The sequence below is a fragment of the Suncus etruscus genome, chromosome 3 (assembly GCF_024139225.1).
Source record: "Suncus etruscus isolate mSunEtr1 chromosome 3, mSunEtr1.pri.cur, whole genome shotgun sequence".
Lineage (NCBI taxonomy): Eukaryota > Metazoa > Chordata > Mammalia > Eulipotyphla > Soricidae > Suncus > Suncus etruscus.
Window position 1 is genome coordinate 16,556,269 of NC_064850.1, and position 22,529 is coordinate 16,578,797.

The window sequence follows — 22,529 nt, forward strand, 5'->3', positions numbered from 1 at the left end:
CGGGCGGTGGCGCTGGAGGTAAGGTGCCTGCCTTACCTGCGCTAGCCTAGGAGACGGACCGCGGTTCGATCCCCCGGCGTCCCATATGGTCCCCCAAGCCAGGAGCGACTTCTGAGCGCATAGCCAGCAGTAACCCCTGAGCGTCACCGGGTGTGGCCCAAAAACCAAAAAAAAAAAAAAAAAAAAAAAAAGGAAATTAAGTTTCACAACTTTGCCACTATCTTGTCCCTCTAGTAAATTTCTCTTGTCTAATTGCATTAGCTAATGTCTCTAGAACAATGATGAATAATAGAGATAGTGGGATGCATACCCCATTTCTAATCTTAGTAGCAATGCTTCTAGTGTTTTTCCAGAGGTAATAGCTTTAGTCCTAAGGCATATTGGTATACCATGTTAAGAAACTATCCCGGGACCCGGAGAGATAGCACAGCGGCGTTTGCCTTGCAAGCAGCCGATCCAGGACCAAAGGTGGTTGGTTCGAATCCCGGTGTCCCATATGGTCCCCCGTGCCTGCCAGGAGCTATTTCTGAGCAGTCAGCCAGGAGTAACCCCTGAACAACGCCAGGTGTGGCCCTAAAACCAAAAGAAAAAAGAAAAAAAGAAAAGAAACTATCCCATTAAAAACTATTGGGTGTTCTTAAAACGTGGGTGGGTGTCTACCAGGAAACATAGCAGCTCTCTCCCACATCTGCCATTTTGCTGGCAGAGAAAGAGCTCAGCTCCAAAACTAGTTTTGAAAAGAACACGATGTGACTAGAGCCGGAGAGATGGCATGGAGGTGGGGCATTTGCCTTGCATGCAGAAGGATGGTGGTTCGAATCCCAACATCCCATATGGTCCCTCGAGCCTGCCAGGAGCGATTTCTGAGCATAGAGCCAGGAGTGACCCCTGAGTGCTGCAGTAGGACATTTGCCTTGCACACAGCCAACCCAGAACAGACAGTGGTTTGAATTCTGGCATTCCATATGGTCCCCTAAGCCTGCCAAGAATGATTTTCGAGCACAGAGCCAGGAGTAACCCGAGCACTGCCATGTTTGGCCCAAAAAAAAAAAAAAAAAAGACAGAAAAGAACATGATGCTGCTGAATTTTCCCAGATAGAGCAGTCTGGGACTCTTTGGAGCCTTCTTAGAAAATGGGAGCAGTCCGGGGCCGGGCGGTGGCGCTGGAGGTAAGGTGCCTGCCTTGCCTGCGCTAACCTAGGACGGACCGCGGTTCGATCCCCCGGCGTCCCATATGGTCCCCCAAGAAGCCAGGAGCAACTTCTGAGCGCATAGCCAGGAGTAACCCCTGAGCGTCACAGGGTGTGGCCCAAAAACCAAAAAAAAAAAAAAAAAAAAAAAAAAAAAAAAAAAGAAAATGGGAGCAGTCCCTTTCTGCCTGAAGGGACAACAGCCCAAAGCCACACCTGAAACTCTCCAACACAGAAACAGCCCAGTTCCACAATTAAACCTCATCAAACTGCCAAGTCACCAAATCATTCCATCTCCATAGCTCCTGTATTGCACAGCTGCAACACCTCTAAATTTCATAGATCTCTCAGCCCTGTAACATCACAGCAAATCTGATAGGAAAGTTGCAGAGAGAACCATCAAGTTCAGGGGCCAGAAAAATTGCACAGTGGGTAGGACATTTGCCTTGCACACAGCCAACCTGAGTCCCATCACTAGCATCCCATATGGTCCCCTGGGCCTGCCAGGAGTGATTCCTGAATGCTGCTAGGTGTGGCTCAATAAAACAAGTTCAATGAGCAAAAACAATGACACATGGGGCCGGGGCATTGGTACTGGCCTTGCGTGTACTAGCCTAGGACAAACCACGGTTCCCATGATTCAATCCCTGGCATCCCATATGGCCCCCCAAGGCAGGGGCGATTTCTGAGCACATAGCCAGGAGTAATCCCTGAGCATCACCGGGTGTGGCCGGGGGAAAACAAAGACACAGAAGGCTCAACTAGCACCAACCAGCCCAGTAAATCCTGACAATGACCTCAGTAAAAACATTGTGAGATATAACAATGATCACAAATTGACTTGTATTGACCTAAGTTTTAATGATTCCATATGCCTTTGTGTTGTAACAAACAATATGAAGTAAATGTGTGCTTGTTAAGGGGAAGGGCAGAAATGGTGTGTGGGAAACTAGAGACATTGATGGAGCAAAGATCACACTGGTGAGGAACTGGTGTTGGAACATTTAATGCTGGAAACAACTGTATTATGAACAACTTGGTAAATCACAGTGTTATAATAGAAAATGTGCTAAAAGAAATCATCCCACATTAAACATTTCTTGCCCTTTTTTTTCCTTTTTTTAATAAATTATAAATTCAATCAACAGCTTGGTTCTTGTCCTTTTTTTAATTATAAATAGGGTGGAATCACTCCTATATTTTACAAACTGATTAAAGGAGGTAAAAACAAGTATTTATCTTGCCTACACCATGTCATCTATACTTGAGGATAGCAAAATATAAGTCTATAAAAGTTTCTCTTTATAGAATTATTATAGATAATAAAGGATAAATTAGTGAATTGGGAAATCACTATTTTGTTTTTTTTTTTTTTTTTTTTTTTTTGGTTTTTGGGCCACACCCGTTTGACGCTCAGGGGTTACTCCTGGCTATGTGCTCAGAAATCACCCCTGGCATGGGGGGACCATATGGGACGCCGGGGGATTGAACCGCGGTCCTTCCTTGGCTAGCGCTTGCAAGGCAGACACCTTACCTCCAGCGCCACCTACCCGGCCCCGAAATCACTATTTTGTAATCCCTAATAAAACAATTAGGAGTTGTTTTAATGAATCTGTTAAGTTTCAGATCACCAACAGCTGCTACCTTTATAGAAAGACACCAAGCATCCAGACTCCCTAAGTACACATCACCGTTTATGAAATAGTATATATATAAGTATATGTACGTATGTTCTGTTTTATATTATAGAAAGAAAAACAATGAGAGAAACTGGATTAGTTAGACCTTTGTAAGAGACAGAGGAAAATATCAAATACCACAAGGATGCAATGAGTAAAAAACAGTCATAGGAAACCCTAATGAACAAATTATCTGATTCAACAAAAATTTAAGGAATGAGAAGAAAGAGGATAGAGATGAAAAGACAGTACAGTAGATGAGGTGTTTGCCTTGCATGTTGCTAACCTTAGCAGTTCTCTCCTTATTACCCCATATGGTCCCCTGAGCACTGCTAGGAGTGATTTCTGAGCACAGAGCCAGGAGTAAGCCTGAGGACACTGGGTGTGGCCCAAGAAACACAAACAAAAGGGAAGAGGTGAGAAAATCTAAAATTTAAAAGAAAAATTTTAAAAAGCACACCAACTAATTGCAATGTATAGGGCTTATATTCCAATACAAGTAAACATGTTTGAACCAAGTCATGGGTCTTGTTGGAAATGTTCTTATGCCCCCATATATCTGATAGCACCACGTGGCTTTATATCTTGTTTGCGTAGGCACACTAACATGGAAAAATACTATACATACCAATAAGTTCTTATCTAATAAAAATCTTGTAGTGCAATGAGACCTTACACCCTGAACATTGACATAAAGACCTGGCACAGGCCCCAGAAGAATGGGCATTCTCCATTCACCCCTTGATCTACAGAAGACATTTACAAAACATCCAAGGTTGTATATAACATCACCTGGTGGCATTCCTGTACCAGGAAAGACCCTACAGCTGCTCTGACATCTACTCAAAAGAAACACCCCTTAACACTGAGAAGACAACAAGAACAAAGACCTGCTTACTGGACAGGGCTTGCTGTATTGCCCCTTAATTGTGAGGTTTGTCTATAACATCACCTGGAAGCAATCCTCTACCACGGAAGACCCTACCACTGCTCAGACATCGTCCTGCTCAGAAGAGACTTCCCTTAACACTGAGAAGACTTAACAACAACAACCTGCTTACAGGAAAGGGCTTCCTGCATTGCCCTTTCATGGTGAGGTGAAACGAGAAGGCACTCCACATCATGACTTCAATGTAGGACATGCAGATTCCAGAATCTTTAATACAGAAACATGAGACCAACAACAGAGACTGTGTGAAAAGTGTGTTGGCACTACAGACAAAGTCTTGGATCGAACGATAACTTTCCTGAGGCCTAGAGCTGGTCTTATGCCAGGAAACTTCAGGGGTAGGATCTCTTTGTATTTAGGCCAAGGTTATTCCTTTCCATGCCTCTCATATTTTGGTGGGCCTATGCAAACAACAATTGCCACTCTAACACCGTTTTTACTGTGCTCCTTTGACTCTAATCCTTAAAACGCACCCACTTAAAATTTGAGGTTAACTTAAGCTAATATGCATGTACATGGAAATGTAAAAAATACTATGCCTCTAATGTTTAAGGAGTTACGTAAGTTTGATGGCTTTAGATTGCCTTGTGTGCTGTTAAGAAATATTATAATGTGCTACAATCTGGAGACTTGAGGGACAAAGTAATTGCACATGGATTCTGTTTTATTTATCTTAACTTTCTTTGGTGAAAGTTCAAAGTTAAGATATCAGCAAGGGGACTTCTTCTGATAATTATGTTATGGGTGATTGTCCTTCCACTGTAACTTTACCTTATCCTCTTTCTTTGCATCTTTTGTTCTCATAATTCAAAATAAAAAAATTATAAAAAAAAAAATAAATAAAATTTAAAAGAAAAATTTTAAAAAGCACACCAACTAATTGCAATGTATAGGGCTTATATTCCAATACAAGTAAACATGCTCTATTAAAACCATTTATATGAGCTTAGGAGATACTTCACCCGAAAAGCACAGATGTCACATGTATTAGGCTCTCAGTTTGATATATATGTATATATGAGACATGTATATGAGAATATATATGACATATATGTATATATGAGATGCATATATGAGATATATATTTATATAGAATGAGATAAAAATATTTATTGAATAATTGATTGTATTTAAGAAATATTGAGGAGTAGGTTTTAGTATGCTAACATTTTCAGTGATTTTTATTAACCAGTAAGTAAGTCCTCATTGTTTTGAGCTACCTATGAAGTATTTTCAGGTAAAATGCTATCCTGACCAGAAATAAGTAGAAGATGGTAGTATTTATGAACTATAATTAATCCTTGTTCAATTATGTTATGGGCTATTATCAGCTCCTTCTTGGTATGTATTGGAATTGTTAATAATGAAAAAAGCCACAAGAATGGTGACCTTAAGTTTCTGAATGTATTACCCTTAGCTTAACCCATTGGCAGCTAAAGCTCTCAAATGCACCAAGTCCTGTACATCCATCTTACACTGACATTCTGGAACAATGGCTAACAAGGCAGAGCCTGTTCAACACCTCTCTTCATAGGCACAGAGAACATAAATGTTGTGTGGGGCAATAGCCTGGAGGGCCTGGGGGCAAATATCCAGGTGAAGATCTTACCTTTCCCCGATGAATGTCCTGCCTTCTCCCCTCCCTCAAAGGCCTTGAGGCTCCACAACTTTCTCTCTCCCCAAGATAATCCCACACTCACATCATTCTCTGAGGTCCCACAGAGGATGCAGGATTTGCACTCTATGCACTGCCACTTGTAGGTCTTGACAGCTTCAGTCATGTTCAGAGTAAACTGCAGGCAGGTCGGGTGACCTAGAAGAAGCAGGAAAAGTGCTGAGAGTCCAACATGTCACCTCTCAATGCCTCTAATAGAAAACATATGAATGCTCAGTCAGTATTTGGAGGAGGGGGGAGCCTGATATGGACTAAGAAAAAAAGTGGGGCTCTGAATGGGGTCCTACTGCACATCTTATTATTCCACACTTCATCCATAGTTGTATCAGTTCAAGGTCCAAAGACAGAACTGGGCATAGATCCTTATGAGGCCCAAGTACCATGCAGGTCTTCTTGCCTCAAGAGCTCAACAACTTACCCTCTTACCCTCCAGAGGTAAAAACCCATTGACAAGGACAGATCCCCTTGGTGAGATCATTGGAGAGAAGGGGAAGGGAACTTGTGCATCACACACCATAGGTGTTACCATATTGTCTCTCAAGACCAGCATCAGCAATAGCAAAAGCAGCATGCAAGAATAAACTGGAGTATTAAGTCCACCAAATACATTGTGTCAGGGCACAGGAATGAGGTCAGAGAGTTCCTGAGGATCCCAGTAACAGGGCACTGTGAAACATTGAACCACACAGTTCCCACCATACTACCAGAAACCAGACATTCATTTCCAGTACAGTAACAGATCTATCAGAGGCTGTACCATAACCACAGTGGCACAGTCTATCATAAAAGAATACATAATGGACTATCTTTTCTTCATCTAAAGCAGGGGTCTCAAACTCGAGGCCCGTGGGCCATTTCCGTACAACATTTTGTGGCCCTGCCCTAGAGGAATCTTATTTTATTTTGTTTTGTTTTAGTTGTTTGGGTCACACACCCCAATGTTCAAGGCTTACTACTGACTTTGCACTCAAGGATCACCCCGACTTTGCCTCCTGCGGCCCCCAGGTAAATTGAGTTTGAGACCCCTGATCTAAAGTATTATATTTTTCGAAGCAATAGACAAAAGATAAAGGGACCCATGGTCTCAGGGCACACATGCTCAATGGTCTATTACCTAAGACTTGAGCTGTAGAGAAAGACTATTCTCAGCTATTACTCACCCCCACAGAGACATGCCAGCTGTGCAAGGATAGTGATGAGCCCAGAATGTAAATACCCTTGACCTTCTATTTGGCAGGGACAGGAAACTTGGATGATGTGCTCATGTTTTTCAGATAAGAATCTGCTGGGGGCACTCAAGGTCAAGCTTATTCCTGGCCATGTTGCAAAAGCATTGCCTATTATAGGGGTTCATCCATTCCCAAATCATTCCCAAATCTTCCAGTTTGCTTCCCCCCAACAACCCTATAATATACTGTTTGTTGTTTCTTTCTCGTGTGAGATCATGTCTTTGCAACAGGTCACTATCGATGGGAGACCCCACTTCCACCATTCCAGCTCCTCAGAGAGCTGGCTACAGTATGGTCTTTGGAACAAAACCATCTCTTTAATCAACACAATCAATCTAATTGGTCTATAGATATGCCAGTCACACTGAGTTCTCACTGAAGAGTGGGACTAGAAATGATTGGTTGATGAAGGGGACATTTAGAACAGGTAGGTGGAAGCACCAAGGAGAATACTGATCTAAAAGCCTTGCAAGGTCTTCCAGATAGCCATAAACTTAGGGACCACGTCTCCCTTCCTCATTGGAGGTGACATATGATGGTGGCCCCAAAGAAATGAAAGATTTATTGCAATAGGCTGAGGCACATCAGTTAAGGTTCTTGAAAGCATCTCAAAGATTTAAGAATACTAGCCAGAGCAGTTCCCTGTGTCAGTCTCTCAGAAATAATATGGGAGCTGGAATAAGAGAAAATATCATTTTGAAATTTAGGGTGGTAATGGGACTAGGTTTTCTGAGAGGGCACATATGGGGAGGTTGAATAGGAGATCAGGGAGATGAGTTATAAGCAGATACTCAATGTTGATATAAGCAAGTAGACATGGTCTGGTTGAATGGCCTTGGGCCACATTCCAGTCACCTCGAGATAGCTTACAATAATTGTTTGGTAAATGAAGTATTTCTTGAACAAGAGCTAGACAACCATTGTGTCAAACAGCAAAAATAGAGCGAAAAGCAAGACATCTCTAGCTAGGCAAAGAACACAAATTAGTAAACTGCATCCATCTCAATTTATTTACTATGTATGATAAAGCCAGGAAGGCAAAAGCATCATTGGCAATGCCAAGAAGCAACAAGAGAATATACGTTTCATCTTAAATGTCAAGTAATTCTGCCCTGACAAAGGTCTTTAGGTGATACATGGAAGATAAGGAGGAGTCATAGGAGTGGGTGAAGCAAGGTGGGAACTATACACACATGTTTGGTCAACAAGCAAGTGTTTCATATAAAACACTGAACCAGGCCTGCAATGATAACTTCAATGTCCTTTGCCTAGTTTTATATTACACTGTAGTTACGTAAGATGTTACCTACATATGGATGATGCCTAGGTCTCTTTGTAATGGATTATAGCTTTCTATGAATATATACTATAACTTTCTATGAAGATATATGTATTCCTAGAAAAGAGACTAGAAACCAATTTTTTGAGTTTTTAAACAATACCCAGATGTGTTCAGGGATTCTGGCTCTACACTCAGTGATCACTCCTAGAGAACTCAGGGGAATATATGGGGTATTGGGGACCAAACTGGGATCAAGTGTATAGTGGAATATATGAGTTTAGAAATCAGGAGAGAATGGTCTAGATACATAAATATGAAAGATTGATAAACTGAAATCATAAGAATAAGATTAAGAGGGGGCCAAAGACATAGCACTGTGGTAGGGCATTTGCCTTGCACACAGCTGACCCAGGATGAACCCGGGTTTGATTCCCAGTATCTCATATGGTCCACTGAGTCTACCAGGAGGGATTTCTGAGTGTAGAGCCAAGAGTAACCCTTGAGAGCAGGTATGGCCCAAAAATCACAACAACAAAAATACACCTCTGGTTACAGAACATCTCTGAACTAAGCCAGCCTTCAAGTGTAAGAGGGAAACAGAGGATGACTTCTCAACAGATTGGGAGACCCACAGTCAGGAGCATGTACAAACATTATGCCCAGGACGAAACCTCCAGTCTCTATAATCAGAACAAGTGGGTTGTGTTTGGTCTTCCTCCAAATCTGCAAAAAAAATTATGTCAGATAAAATCCGAAGTATAAGGGCACAATAATCCGAGATAGCACACATAGCTGAGCATGAATTTTGCCTGTAGGAGGTCTGAGTTTGATCTCTGGCAACAGATGATCTCCTGAGCACCACCAGTAACAATGCCCCAAGCATTATCAGATGGGGCCTCTAAAAAAATTCCCTACCCATGGTAAAGGCTTAAATCACATATACTATTAAAGAAAAGGAAGCTTCTAAAGAAAATGATAGAAGCTTTTTTTTTTAAGTTTTACTGCTAGAGTATCTTATTTTTTGCACAGATCTAGTTTCCAAAATTCCTGGAAGGAGCCAAATCTAAGTGCAGGGTTAAGGTATTTGTCTTGCACACAATCAACCTGGGTTCAATCCCCAGCACTCCATAATGGTCTCCAGAGCCAGCCAGGCGTAATTCCCGAATACAGAGCCAAGAGCAACCCCTGAGCACAATGAAACAACAAAAATCCTTAGAAATCAGAAAAACTCTAAGGATGACACAAATTCCCCCCTCCCTCAAAAAAATGTTAATTTTGAACCACGGCGGTTATTCTGCACTCTTTGTTAGGAAATCAACAGTAGTGTAAACTTCTTTTAGTTTGTAAACATTTTTAGCAACAGTTATAAGGCATTAGCAGATTCTAGAGTATAAACCAATGAATAAATATTTGTGCTTACACCAATAACACCTAGGCCTTTTAATAAGGCTAGGGTGATGGCAGTGTTTGATTTTTGTACTGCAGCGGGGGAGAGACACAAGATTATATTTAAGAGGTAATAAGGCAATTTTTGATCTAACAGTCAATTTAGACATTAAAAAAACCAAAACACAGTGGTACTAGGACTAAAGAAACAAATGTAAAACAATGGGGGAGATAAACTAGTGAAACAGGCAAAAAACGTTAAATTGGGGGCAACCATGAACTGAGAGGAGAAATCAACGACAAGAATTTGATTACAATTTTAGGGGGAATCATATTGGGTACCAAAAGGCAAAGTTCAAGTTCCACCACCTGTTCCAAGGTGATGCCGAAGTGAGGCTTGGGGCTGATAGGCAGGGTCAGTGATGGTGGAGGCGTTGACCATCTGCAGGATGAGGTTCGAGGTGGAAACTGGACCAACAGGTTTGATGGTTAATCTAGGCATTAACAAAGCTAATAGTCATGATAAGCAAGAAACATTTTAGTAACAATATGGGGAGAATGTCCAGTGGAGCTGGGGGCTTCAATGAAGATGGAACTGTTATTAACCACAATGGTTTGATTGCAAATGTTTGATAGTTGGACGGGGGGGCACATATATGGTCCGAGTAAGCAAGGTCCCACGCCCATGACCTGTGTCAAAGGTATGCCTTGATGATTCTCAGCTCCCCAGTGGAGGTCAGCAGGGTTGTTGGTAGCAGGGGGCATGCTGAAGGTTTATAGAAGGGCTGCCAGGCAGAGTATCATCCAGCATTCCCCTTAGAGGGAGGAATTTGTGTCATCCTTAGAGTAAAATGTTGCTTTTTAAAATAAATTCGGCTTAGCTAGAGATAGCATTCAACACATAGAGGATAATTTAATAAATAGACAAAAAGATATAGAGCAGAGTGAAAGCTGGTACAAAAATTGGTTTTCTACCACTCCATGGATAACAACAGTGATCCCAGCATTTTTGGGGCCCTTCATTGGCTTTATGTTGCTAGTTTCCTTTGGTCCTTGGGCTTTTCGCAAACTCACTACCTTCGTAAAGAATCAAGTGGATGAAGCAACCAGAAAGGACTCAAAGGTTCTGTACCAACAACTATGCACCTCAGAAGACCAGCTGACACCTGACATCTCCCCTCCTGCCAACTCTACGCCACTTAAGTTTGAAGTTATCGAGGAGCTGGCGCATAGACCTCAATCTGTGTGCTCGCGCCTTGCCAAGCTTTGGAAACGACTGACTCAAGGGTAGCAGATGCGGTGACTGGAAGCCCCACACCTCTTCACCCAGTGTGGCCAGTCCACCGAGGCACGTCTGTCCCTTCCATATTGTATACTAAACAGGGGGAGATGTGGGAGACCGAGCACCCCACATATCAAAGGAACTCTGAATAAATTTTCCACCGCCTGCCTGATTCAAGCCACAAAAGTTTGCATAGCCCCGAACCAACAGAAAACTCTGCAAATAAATTTAGCTCAGCACAAAGAATCTGGCTTAACCAGATTCCTTAACCTTTCCATGGAACCTGTTTTTGTAACTGCTCTCAAGCATGTAGTTATAGATATGTTTTTGTAAAGTTTAAATTATGATCCTTATTGCTTGCACAAAAGATAGATCTAAATGGAAAATAGGCTAAACAAATAATTGTATTTGCGTAAATATCAATTAGCTATTTGTTTAAGAATTTGCTTCCCCTCCCCCCATCCTGCCAGGTTCCTCTTTATCCTTCCCGCCATCAAAATGTGTTTATGCTCCCATTGGTTAAAATTGTTGTACTTGTACAAAAAAAATGTGAGACATAAATATTTTTACTAGGAAAAAAAAAGAATCAAACACACAAAATAAATAAATAAATAAATAAATAAATAAATAAATAGAAATCAGAAAAACTGGACAGTTTTTTTAAATTCAGTGTTGGTAGGGGAAAAAAGAGGTACATTATTACAGGTAATTTTACTTATAGTCATTCAGTTGAAAAGCCCTATCCTTATCTCTTGAAAAGTTAACCATTATACCATGTACTTGCTTGTGGTTGAGCTACACCCAGTAGTGCCCAGGGCAGTGCTTGGGGCACTATAAGCGGTGCCAGGGATCAAATCCTGGTGAGCCATGTTTAAGCAAGTGCCCTGCCCACTGTACTATCTTTCCTGCCCTCTCTAGTTTTCTTAAGATAAGGGGCACCTGTGCTGCCATTTTAATAGCCTGACGGGGTAGAGGGGAAGCTATCCTTCTCAGGTGCCTCTGGGTGAGATGACTCATCAGACCATTTATAAGATTCCAATTACCAAAATGAATTTAGAAAGTGGTGCTGTGTACATGATTCACTTTGCCAGATGATTAAAGAGCAAGTGATTCCTGAGTGTTCCTCCCAATGTGTCCTCCCAGGCAGGGTCAGGCTCCTCTGCTTGCCTGTTTAGTTGGTCCAGCTGTGAATTTGGTGCAAAGAAACTTTCTGAATCCAACCCTGAGCCCTTCCAAAAATTGACTTCACTCTTCCCTAAAAGTTCACACAAGAAATGTCACTCCAGGACACCATAAAAGGCAGACCTAATGTTTGGACAGGACTATGGAACAACAGGATTCAGCTTCAAGGTGCTCTATCAGCAGATGGGAAGAAAGAAGAGCAGAAGTGAGAAGCTTCTCAAGAAGAAGCCTGACCACAAAGCTGGTGTTAAGATGATACAGGCTGCTGAGTTTAGCAAGAAGGCTGGCATCTGGATCATGGCTACCCCTTTGCCTGAAAGGTCGCAGCACCTCTTCTCTATAGCGTCAATGTGAGAGATGCTGAGAACACTGCAGGGCCAGCCAATAGGGTTTCCTGGTATTTGGGTGAGAAGGCACTGAGATAAATAAATATTCAAAGAAAACCAGAACTGGTTTTGTATTCAGAGCTACTTCCACATGTGTTCATACATGGCTGCCCAAACATGTAGCTATTTCCAATTTTCTAGAGATAAGCACATCTAAATATACTTCATTGATCAAATTCACATTATATTTAAGATTTAGAGGCTTACTAAATCATTAACCAGTCTGCTTCACCCTATGGAATAGATATTCAACACATCCAAAGGAACACAGTTAACTTTCAACTAACCCTAGGCAAAAAAAAATTATATAATTATATGACATATGTTTCTTACAATTTGATCCTTATTAAAAGTTTTTTATTTAATTATTGTCAATATTCAATTTAGACTAGGATAAGCCACATTACTGATTAAATTAGAGTTCCAGGGAGAAAAACATATTATCTCTGTAGGTATATGCTGAAAACATAAGTAAAGCAGATACAAATAACTAAGAAATGAACATGATCTATTATTTATTCATCATAAGATTATAAACATCTAATTATATTTTATTGCTTTACTTATCAAAGTTGATTCTTCAAAACCAGTTTCTCTGGAAAGGAGAAACTAAATATCCATGGTTTTTAGGCAAGAAAATGCAAAGCTCATATTTTTGTACTCCTTGGTCTCTTATTTATACAAAATACACAGGATCAATTCCAATCTGGAATAGTACAAAAAAAAAAAAGTCTCTCCGCTATCCTAGGTTTCATCCTAGGATCAGTGCAAAGACCAAGACCACCAACCACAGAAGATGGATTAAAATGACACTGAGGGAACAGAACTTCTAGAACCACAAAGAAAGACTTCATCATAAGTCCCACTCCTGGACCTGTGCAGATACTGAGATCTCTAGATACAGAGGTCTGATTTTATCACCCAGGACAGAGCAGAAGTCTTCCAAACACCACGAAAGCACCAAGGGGAGAGTAAATGAACCTGAGTGGAGTCTATAGTTAATCCCATGACAATATACTCCAAGGGTGGCGAAACCCCATATCTCTTAGGCCAAGTGAATTCCTTTAAGAATGACCCCAATATTTACTGTGCCACTGCAGGAGAAAAAAAAGGCAAAAAGCACAAAACATTTTTTACTTTTTATATATTATTTTTATCTTCATTTATTATTATTTTTTTATTCTTATTTACCTATCTACTTTTTGTCAATTTGTTTTGGTGTGGTTATTGAAGTTGTTGTACCCATTTATATTTATTTTATTTTCTTCTTTTCTTTTCTTTCTTTATGTGCTCTGCCATGTTTTTTATCTCAAGACCATGGTTTTTTTTTTTTTTTTTTGTGGTGCTTATTGTTATTGTTGGAGTCCTCACTGGATATTTGATACTCCTTTTGGTACTGTTGGGGTGTTTCACCTTCTTTTTCTCCTTCGTCTCTCAAACTGATGATGAGAGCCTCTAGAAGGATTCCGCCCATTTTTGGTGTATTAGACTTTTACCCCAGTTTACTACTTTTCTCTTCTTCAAACAAAACCACATAACTTGAACTATCTAGCCCTGCCTCCCAGTTGGAGGGGGAAATAAAGGAGGCACCAAGACCAAGACTACTAAGTAGTAAGCTAGGTACAGAGGGGACCACATATTCTAGCAGCCCCGGGGGTGAGGGAGGAGGATATGGGAGGTAGGACAAAAACGGAGGTGTAGGGAGAACAAATCGGTGATGGGAATCCCCCTGATTTTATGTAAATATGTACCTAAAATAATATTGTCAACAATATGTAAGCCACTATGATCAAAATAAAAATTATATTAAAAAATAAGTCTCCAAGGGCATTCATTAGAAAATAATTTGGCCCAAATTTCTAAGAGTTTTCTATATTAGTATACACACAAAATGTCTGATATTTACATATTGCAAATTTATGTAAGGAGCTTTAATAAAGAAATTATGAAAAGCACTGTCAAATCTGAATCATCCATACTGAAGAGTAAATTGAAGAGAGAGAAAAATTTAGTAACTTACTTTATTCAATTAGGTTTATTTATTTACACTTATTTATTCTCACTCTTTCTCTTTGCTCACTCTCTCTCCCTTTCCCTGCTCTCCACTCATTAGGTGGAGAGAATGAGGCTCCAGATCACTTAACCCATAAAGAGGCAAACCAATCCTAAGCAATCAAGAAATCAACCTCTGTAGACATACCACAGTGAGTGTGTTAACCAGGTTCTGCTTCTCATATGAATTACTTCTCTTGCTCTGCCTTTTTTGTTTTTGGGTCACACCCAGCAGTGCTCAGGGGTTACTCCTGGTTCTGCGCTCAGAAATTGCTTTTGACCAGCACAAGGGATCATATGGGATACCAGGATTCGAACCACCATCTGTCCTGGATTGACTGCATGCAAGGCAAATGCCCTACCACTGTGCTATCTCTTTGGCCCTCTTGCTCTGCTTTATGACCATTCTGCAAGAGTCTGCAAGCTCACCTCTCAGCTCCTTAGACATTATTTCTAAAACTAAGACACCTGTAAATCAATCACCACAATGCACTCCAGAGGCACCTGTGTGGCTCCCTTTTTTACTTATCACTTTCAACGTACTTCAAGAGGATAAAGAAGAGGAAGAGTGGAAAGGATAAACAGCAACCAAAAACTCATTAAAATAAATGATGGGGGGGGCAGAGAGATAGCATGGAGGTAGTGTGTTGACCTTGCATGCACAAGGACAGAGGTTCGAATCCCAGCATCCCATATGGTCCCTCGAGCCTGCTAGGGGTGATTTCTGAGCATAGAGCCAGGAGTAGCCCCTGAGTGCTGCCAGTTGTGACCCCAAAACAAAAAAAAAGTAAAAAAAAAATGATGGTATACATGCTGGTTGCTTAAGTTAGGCAAATCACCACTGTGTAGAAAGTTTGACTCTTCTTCGAGGCCTGCTTCTTGTCCTTCAAAAATTTTTATAGGTCCAGGGTACTCAGGTACATATGGCATTCTAACCATATGAGATTATCTCATATGACTTTATTATCAAGAACCATAAGGCATATTAATTCAAAATCATGGGGTGCGGGACAATTTTAGTGGGTAAATAGTCAAGGGCTCATGGTGCCATTCTCAAATAGCACTACACATTTCCCAGATACAAATATTCAAGAGATTCCTTAAAATGTACATATCCGGGGCCAGAGAGATTGCATGGAGGTAAAGCGCTTGCCTTGCATGCAGAAGGTCGGTGGTTCAAATCCCGGCATCCCATATGGTCCCCTGAGCCTGCCAGGAGCGATTTCTGAGTGTAAACCAGGAGTAACCCTTGAGCGTGGTCGGGTGTCACCCCACCAAAAAAATAAACATCCATCTGTAACTCTGAGGTCATTGTGTTTAAGCCTCTTAAGTGAAATAACAAAATAGGGAAATCTTGGGCTTTATATAACTTAACTAGACTGGCTCAGGTTGGAGCTACAGCACAGTTCTAGAAAGACATCAAAAACCACAATAATGATTTCAGAACTCTTAATTGCTATAGCTCAGGACCAAAGATAGCCTATTCATCTACACACTATTCAACAATATTGGCAGTCAATCTCTTCTAAGCACTAAGAATACAATGGTGAGAAAAAACATAAACTCAGGGAATAAGTCTCCTCAATTGAGTTCCTTGAACAAGTCACTTTGCTTCTTGGAACATTTGTTTTCCAATATATTAGTTGGAAAGATAGGAATCTATTATCCATTAAGCTGTTATCCTATCTATGTCATTCATAATAAGTAATTTTTAGAGCTAGTACTATTCCTAATTTCCCCCAGAGGATTGGAGGAATAACAAAGCCTTCTAAAGTTTGCCAACTAAAACTCAAAAGTAAAAGAAACAGGTTAAAAATAAAACAAGTAAAAAAAAAAAAAAAAAGAAACAAGTAAAAAAAACAGGGCCTGAGTAGTTGCACAGTGGTAGGGTGCTTGCCTTGCACACGACTGACCTAGGAAGGACACGGGTTCAATCCCGAGCATCCCATATAAGCCAGGAGCAATTTCTGAGCACAGAGCCAGGGGTAACTCCTGAGCGCTGCCAGATATGGCCAAAATAAACAAAAACACTAAAAAGAAAATTACAATAACCTGTAAATACTACCAGAATTTGTCAACTTTTCCATGTTTATAATCTAAACCTAGTCTAAAACCAACATCAATATACGGCCATGACCGAAAACAAAGGAAATATAGAAACCTAAACTATTTCTCCACCACATCAGTCACAGCCATTCAATAAATTGGGCCCAGCCTTGCAGGTTGTGAATTACTTTGCAAACTGATACCATGGCTAATATTTATCCGTGAGAAATATTAGGTCTACATGAAGCTGGTTATGGGACAATGGACAGATATTACTAGATATGATATGGAAGAAAGGAGTTGCTATGTGAGCAACTTCTATTGACAGTCCTTTTTCATTTTAACTGGAATTGTAAATCTATAGGAAATCATCTGTCATAAAATACCAAAAAAAGAACATTGTGTGGAAGTCAGCCTGAAGCATCAGACAGAGCCAAACATGAATCTCAGGCGACAGACACTAGCCATGCATTTCAGGCCCTCTGGACATCAGGAGCAATCAGCAGAGGCCTTGGCAAAAGAACAGAGTTCCTTTAGGAAAGTGAGCAGAAAAAAAGCAATTGCTGCCCTAGAGACCCTATCTTCTCTGGGCTTCCTTCAGTCTTTATTACCATCCAGATTTTGAGATGCAGTTGATGGAGAAAAAAAAGAGTAATTAGTCAACTCTTGATTGCCTGAGATCCTGAAATTGCTGAATTTCCATGAACTGAAAGAACTTATGAGTGAACTAAGTTTTTGAGTTGACTGAAGACCTCTGAAATGTTATTCCCAGATTTTTCCTACAAAATAATTCAGGGTTGTATGCAGTGAAAGAGAAAAAAATAACTTCTTCCCTTTTTTTGTTTTGTTTTGTTTTATTTTGTTTTGGGACCACACCCAGCAGCTCTTAGTGTTACTCCTGGCTCTGCCTAGAAATCACTCCTGGCAGGCTCAGGGGACCATATGGGATGCAAAAGATCAAACTCAGATTGGCTATGAACAAGGCAAATGTCCTACCCACTGTGCTATCACTCCGGCCCTGAATACTTCTTTTTTTTTTTTTTTTTCTCCTGAGCCTCAAACCCAATATTGGAAATCCCAAGAAGCAAACATCTGACAATGTACCCAAGACACTTAGAAACCATGTTTTTTTTTTGTAAATCTTTATTTTTTTAAGCACCATGATTACAAGCATGATTGTAGTTGAGTTTCAGTCACAAACAGAACACCCCCATGTTTAAAGATATTTTTTTTAAATGATTTTAGTCTGATTTTGAGAGCTCTTTTGATTTCAATCTACTTCAGCCTGACTGGTTCTTATAGAAAAAATAATTCTATTTAATTTGACCAAATTCACTGAGCACCCAGCAATTTTCAGGAGCTTATAAGATCCGAAAGTTTCATAGATTAAAATGACCTGGATCCTGCCTTGAGAAACCTTCAGGAGAAGTGATTAGCACACTCAGTGGTGGCCAACAGTTCTCCAAGTACCAAATCCTGTACAATTCTCTCTGTGTGCAAGTGGGTTGACTCACCTCCAACGACTGCAGAAGTGATGGGATGTCATTTCTAATAGTAAGTAGTAAAAACTGTGGCTTCTCTCTTTATCACTCTGTTGTATTTTTTCACTTATTTGTTCTAGGAGACATCAATTGCTATGTTGGAAATGTCTTGTCAAAAGGTCCAGGTTCATGTAGCAGTAAATGAAAAGGGAGGCTTCATGTTCCATACATAATCTGGAAAGAATTGAGTTTCTTCCAAATTTCATGTGAATGAGCTTTAAAAGGACCCTCTCCCAGGGGAGCCTTCCAATGAGACCCAAGTCCTGTATGATAACATGGCAGAAGCATCATGAGATGCTGTGTGCCAGACACATCAGTTCAGCCATACCCTGATTGCAGACTACCTGAGACTAGGAGATAATACAGGTCTGTTCTCATCATCTATTATGTTTTGGAGCAATTTTTCAGGCAGTTACAGATTAAAGAGTTTGAGATTCTTTTGCTTTTAATGACTATAATGTAACACAACATGGAGTGCTGCGAAAGGGACTGAGTAAGGTTTTTTTTTTAACACTGAAGCAACAAATAATGGGGGGTAGGAAAAAGTCACTGGGAAAGGTAGCATTTGAGTAGGGTCTGAAGAATGAAAAGAGAGGGAAAATTAGAAGACTACTTCAGGGAGAGGGAAAAATAGAAAATTTAAGGATCAAAGTTCACTCAGGTAGTTTAGCTCCAGAGAAGCAAGGGAAAGGAGACCCTGAAAGATGATGACATGCATGGGAAAGGAAATATTGATTGGAGAGCTTATAGAGCAGGTAGACACTGTACACAAAACTGATCCTAGCAACCACATGCTCTCCCAAGCCCTGCCCAGGTGTGATACCCAAACTGGAGCTAAAAATAAACCATGAGCACCCCCCATGCCAAAAAAGAATTGGGAAAACCCTCTTGTTCAGGCCTAAGGATTCAAATTTAAATCCACATGCAGTGAGAACTATGCACTTTGGGGGGGGGGTTGTAACTCTCAGGGGTTACTCCTGGCTATACACTCAGAAATCTCTCCTGGCTTGGGGGACCATATGGGATGCTGGGATCAAACTGAGGTCTGTTCTGGGCCAGCCGCATGCAAGGCAAGTGCCCTATCACTGTACTACCACTCCAGCCCCAAATATGCACATTTTTAAGTAGAGAACAGATATTCTGGTCCCATGTTTTAGCAAGATCATTCTAGGAGGAAGGTAAAAGTGGTTAAAAAAAAAAAGTGGTAGAGCAGGGTGTCCAGCTAGAATATCTATTTAGTCAATGGTTTTATATTAGGCACTGGTAGATATGCTAAACGATATAACCCATAGATAAATGTTATTTGTGGAACACCTGTATTAGTGGGAGTAATAGTCTAATCAAGTTACAAAGAATGGGGCCCGGAGAGATAGCACAGCGTTGTTTGCCTTGCAAGCAGCCGATCCAGGACCAAAGGTGGTTGGTTCGAATCCCGGTGTCCCATATGGTCCCCCGTGCCTGCCAGGAGCTATTTCTGAGCAGACAGCCAGGAGTAACCCCTGAGCATTGCCGGGTGTGGCCCAAAAACCAAAAAAAAAAAAAAAAAAGTTACAAAGAATGGACTAGGAACCATGGCAATAAGTGTAAGAAAATTTGGCAATGTGGAATTAGCCAACAGGATATGGATACCTGCCTGTATAAGAAGAGCAAGAGTGAAGAAGAGGACCCAAAACCACAATTCATTGTCTGGGCCATAGAGTCATAGTGACACTGTGATCTGAAGTGGAGACAGTGGGGCTGTGAATTGAGAGAGGGATAACAAGTTTCTTCTTTTCACACAGCTTGGTAGCACAGATGAGACCTTCAGTAAAAATGGCCAAGGGCTCAGTAAGAAAATGTGAATCTCTTAGAAGCCAGAATAAAGTTAAAGAATTAGAATCCTTAGCTATGGGGAGGAGGAGTAGTCTTGGGATTTGGTGAGATTCTCAGAGAGTAACCAAAGAATAAGCATTTTGTTTGTTTTTGGAACTGCACCTAGTGGTGCTCAAGGGTGATTCCTATCTCTGTGCTCAGGGATCATTCCTGGTGGGGGACCAGGGAGCTGCCGGGTGCTGGGGATTAAACCTGGATCTTCCACATGCAAAGGAAGCACCCAACCTGCTGAAATATTACTCTGGCTTCCAGAAAGCATTTTTTAAAGTCAAGAGGACCTGGTTGAGGAAAGGGAAAGAATAACCAATGAAACAGAAGACATGAAAGAATTGCAATAAAAGAAGCCAATGACACTGCTGGTGGGAATGCTGTCTAGTCTAGCCCTTATGGAAAACAATATGGCTATTCCTCAAAAAACTGGAAATTGAGCTTCCATATAATCCAGCTATACCACTCTTAGGGATATACCCTAGGAACACAAAAATACAATTCAAAAATCCCTTCCTCATACCTATATTCATTGCAGCACTATTTACAAGAGCCAGATTCTGGAAATAACCAAGATGCCCTGCAACAGATGAATGGCTAAAGAAAATGTGGTACATATACACAATGGAATATTATGCAGCCATCAGGAGAGATGAAGTCATGAAATTTTCCTATACGTGGATGTACATGGAATGTATTATGCTGAGTGAAATAAGTCAGAGGGAGAGAGATAGACACAGAATAGTCTCACTCAATAATACTTTTTACTTTTCTTAATACCCATAGATGAAAGAGTTTTAAGAAAAATCAAGGACATTATGGTAATAATCCTCAGAGACAATAGAGATGAGGGCTGGAAGGACCAACTCACAATATAAAGCTTACCACAAAGAGTAGTGGTGCAGTTAGGGAAATAACTACACTAACAACTATCATGACAATCTTAATGAGTGAGAGAAGTAGAATGCCTGTCTCAAATACAGACAGGGGTTGTGGGAGGAGGAAGATGGGGAGGATTGGCAGTGGGAATGTTATACTGGTGAAGGGGGTGTTCTTTTTGTGACTGAAATCCAACTACAGTCATGTTTGTAATCATGGTGTCTAAATAAAGATATTATTTAAAAAAAAGAAAATTATAAAGTAAAAATTAAATGAGCCTAAAGAAAAAGGAAGAAGAAGCTAGTGAGACATAGACAGTACAAAGGAGCATTCAGAAAATGAAATGCAGGGCACCTCCGTGACATAAGACCAACCATCTGCTGGAGACAGGCACGTCTTTCATCAGCACAATCTATGCTGCACCAACTTGAAGGCAACATATCAAAATTCTGTAAAATACGAACTTGATTTGATTTTATTCACTGGCAGGAGAGGTCAGTTCCTCTGCAACCACCTATTTTTGTTCTTTTCAGACGATGCATTCAGTCACTGGAAGCCAATTCTCACCATGGACTCTCTGGCCTTACCTGCAAAAACTGGGATATGTACTGAGGGAGGCTTTCCCCCAGCTCAAGTCTGGACAAGTGGACTAGAAAATTCTCCTAGAATGCTCAACTAAGGTACATGGTGCCCAAGGCAGAATTAGAAGAACTGCAGTTAGAGTAAATGGGGAAATTGGGGTGAGGTGGAGTGGCAGAGATGGACAGATCACCATTTTCCAAATGCCCACAAATTCTCTGAGCTTCATCTTCCCATTAGGTGGGAGCTTTTCCCCACCTTTGAAAGTAGGCTAGACTTAATGACTTGTTTTGACCAGCAAAGGAAAGACCTGGTCATAGGCCATAGAGAGATTAAATTAGAAAAAGGCACTCAAATTTTTGCTCTATTTTGTACTTTTTGTTATTTAGGGAGTTTTTGTTAATTTCGTGGGGAGGGGGTCACAGCCACAGTGCTCAGATCTTATTCCTGGATCTGTATTCAGGGATCACTAACTGGCAGTGCTTAGGGCATTATGTGAGATGCTGAGGATTAAATTCAGGTTGACTACATGCAAGACAAGCACCTTACCTGCTATACTCTCACTCCAGTCCATATTTCTTTTGTTTGTTTGATTTTTGTTGCTGTAGTTGTTGTTGGGCTATACCTGGCAATACTCGGTAGTTACTCCTGGCTCTGCACGCAAGAATTATTCCTGGCAGGCTTAGGCAATCATGAGATGCCAGAGTCTGAACCTGGGTCAGCCACATGCAAGGCAAGTGCCCTTCTTACTGTACTATTGTTACATTCCCCAGATTTATTTTAAATGGGAGGAATCCTAGGGATTCCCTATCTCAGGGGTTACTACCCATTCTCAGAGGGGCCAGAAAGTGATGGTAATAGAACTCAAAGCCTTACACCATATTAGGCAAGTCCTCTATCTGTTGGCCTCTCTACCAAGTTCTCAGCATTCCATTTGATTGTTCTTGCATTCCCTTTCTCTTCTCCCTTCTTCCCATTCTTGAGGAAGCCAGCTGGTAGGGAGTAGTTAGCACCCCTTATCCCACTGGAAAGAGGACAGGAGGTGAGCATGTTTGGAGGTGACTCCCCAGCCCCAGTCAACATCCTGGCTTCCGCATCCCAGAAGAACACTTGCCAGCATTTGATAAGCTACTTCCAGATTCCAGATCCTTAGAAACAGTTAACAAATGTTTTCTGGGCAGAGCTGCTGAGTTTGGAGGTAATTTGGTACATGCCAATAGATAACTAACACAGCAACAAAGGACCAGGAGTCAGGGGTGTCAGGAAGGCTCTCAAAAAAATCAGATCTGCAATAGGCCTTCTGTCCATGTAGAGGCTCAGCCACAGTGATCT

At 41.0% G+C, this 22,529-nt stretch overlaps 1 protein-coding gene across 1 annotated transcript in view; it reads right to left on the minus strand.

The window, feature by feature from the left end:
- Positions 1 to 22,529, minus strand: part of DPF3 (double PHD fingers 3) — a 298,015-nt gene that overhangs the window by 12,303 nt on the left and 263,183 nt on the right. Inside the window, exon 9 of the mRNA XM_049770448.1 lies at positions 5,519 to 5,631. Coding sequence (XP_049626405.1) covers positions 5,519 to 5,631 — 113 coding nt within the window. The remainder of the gene's footprint in view (positions 1 to 5,518; positions 5,632 to 22,529) is intronic.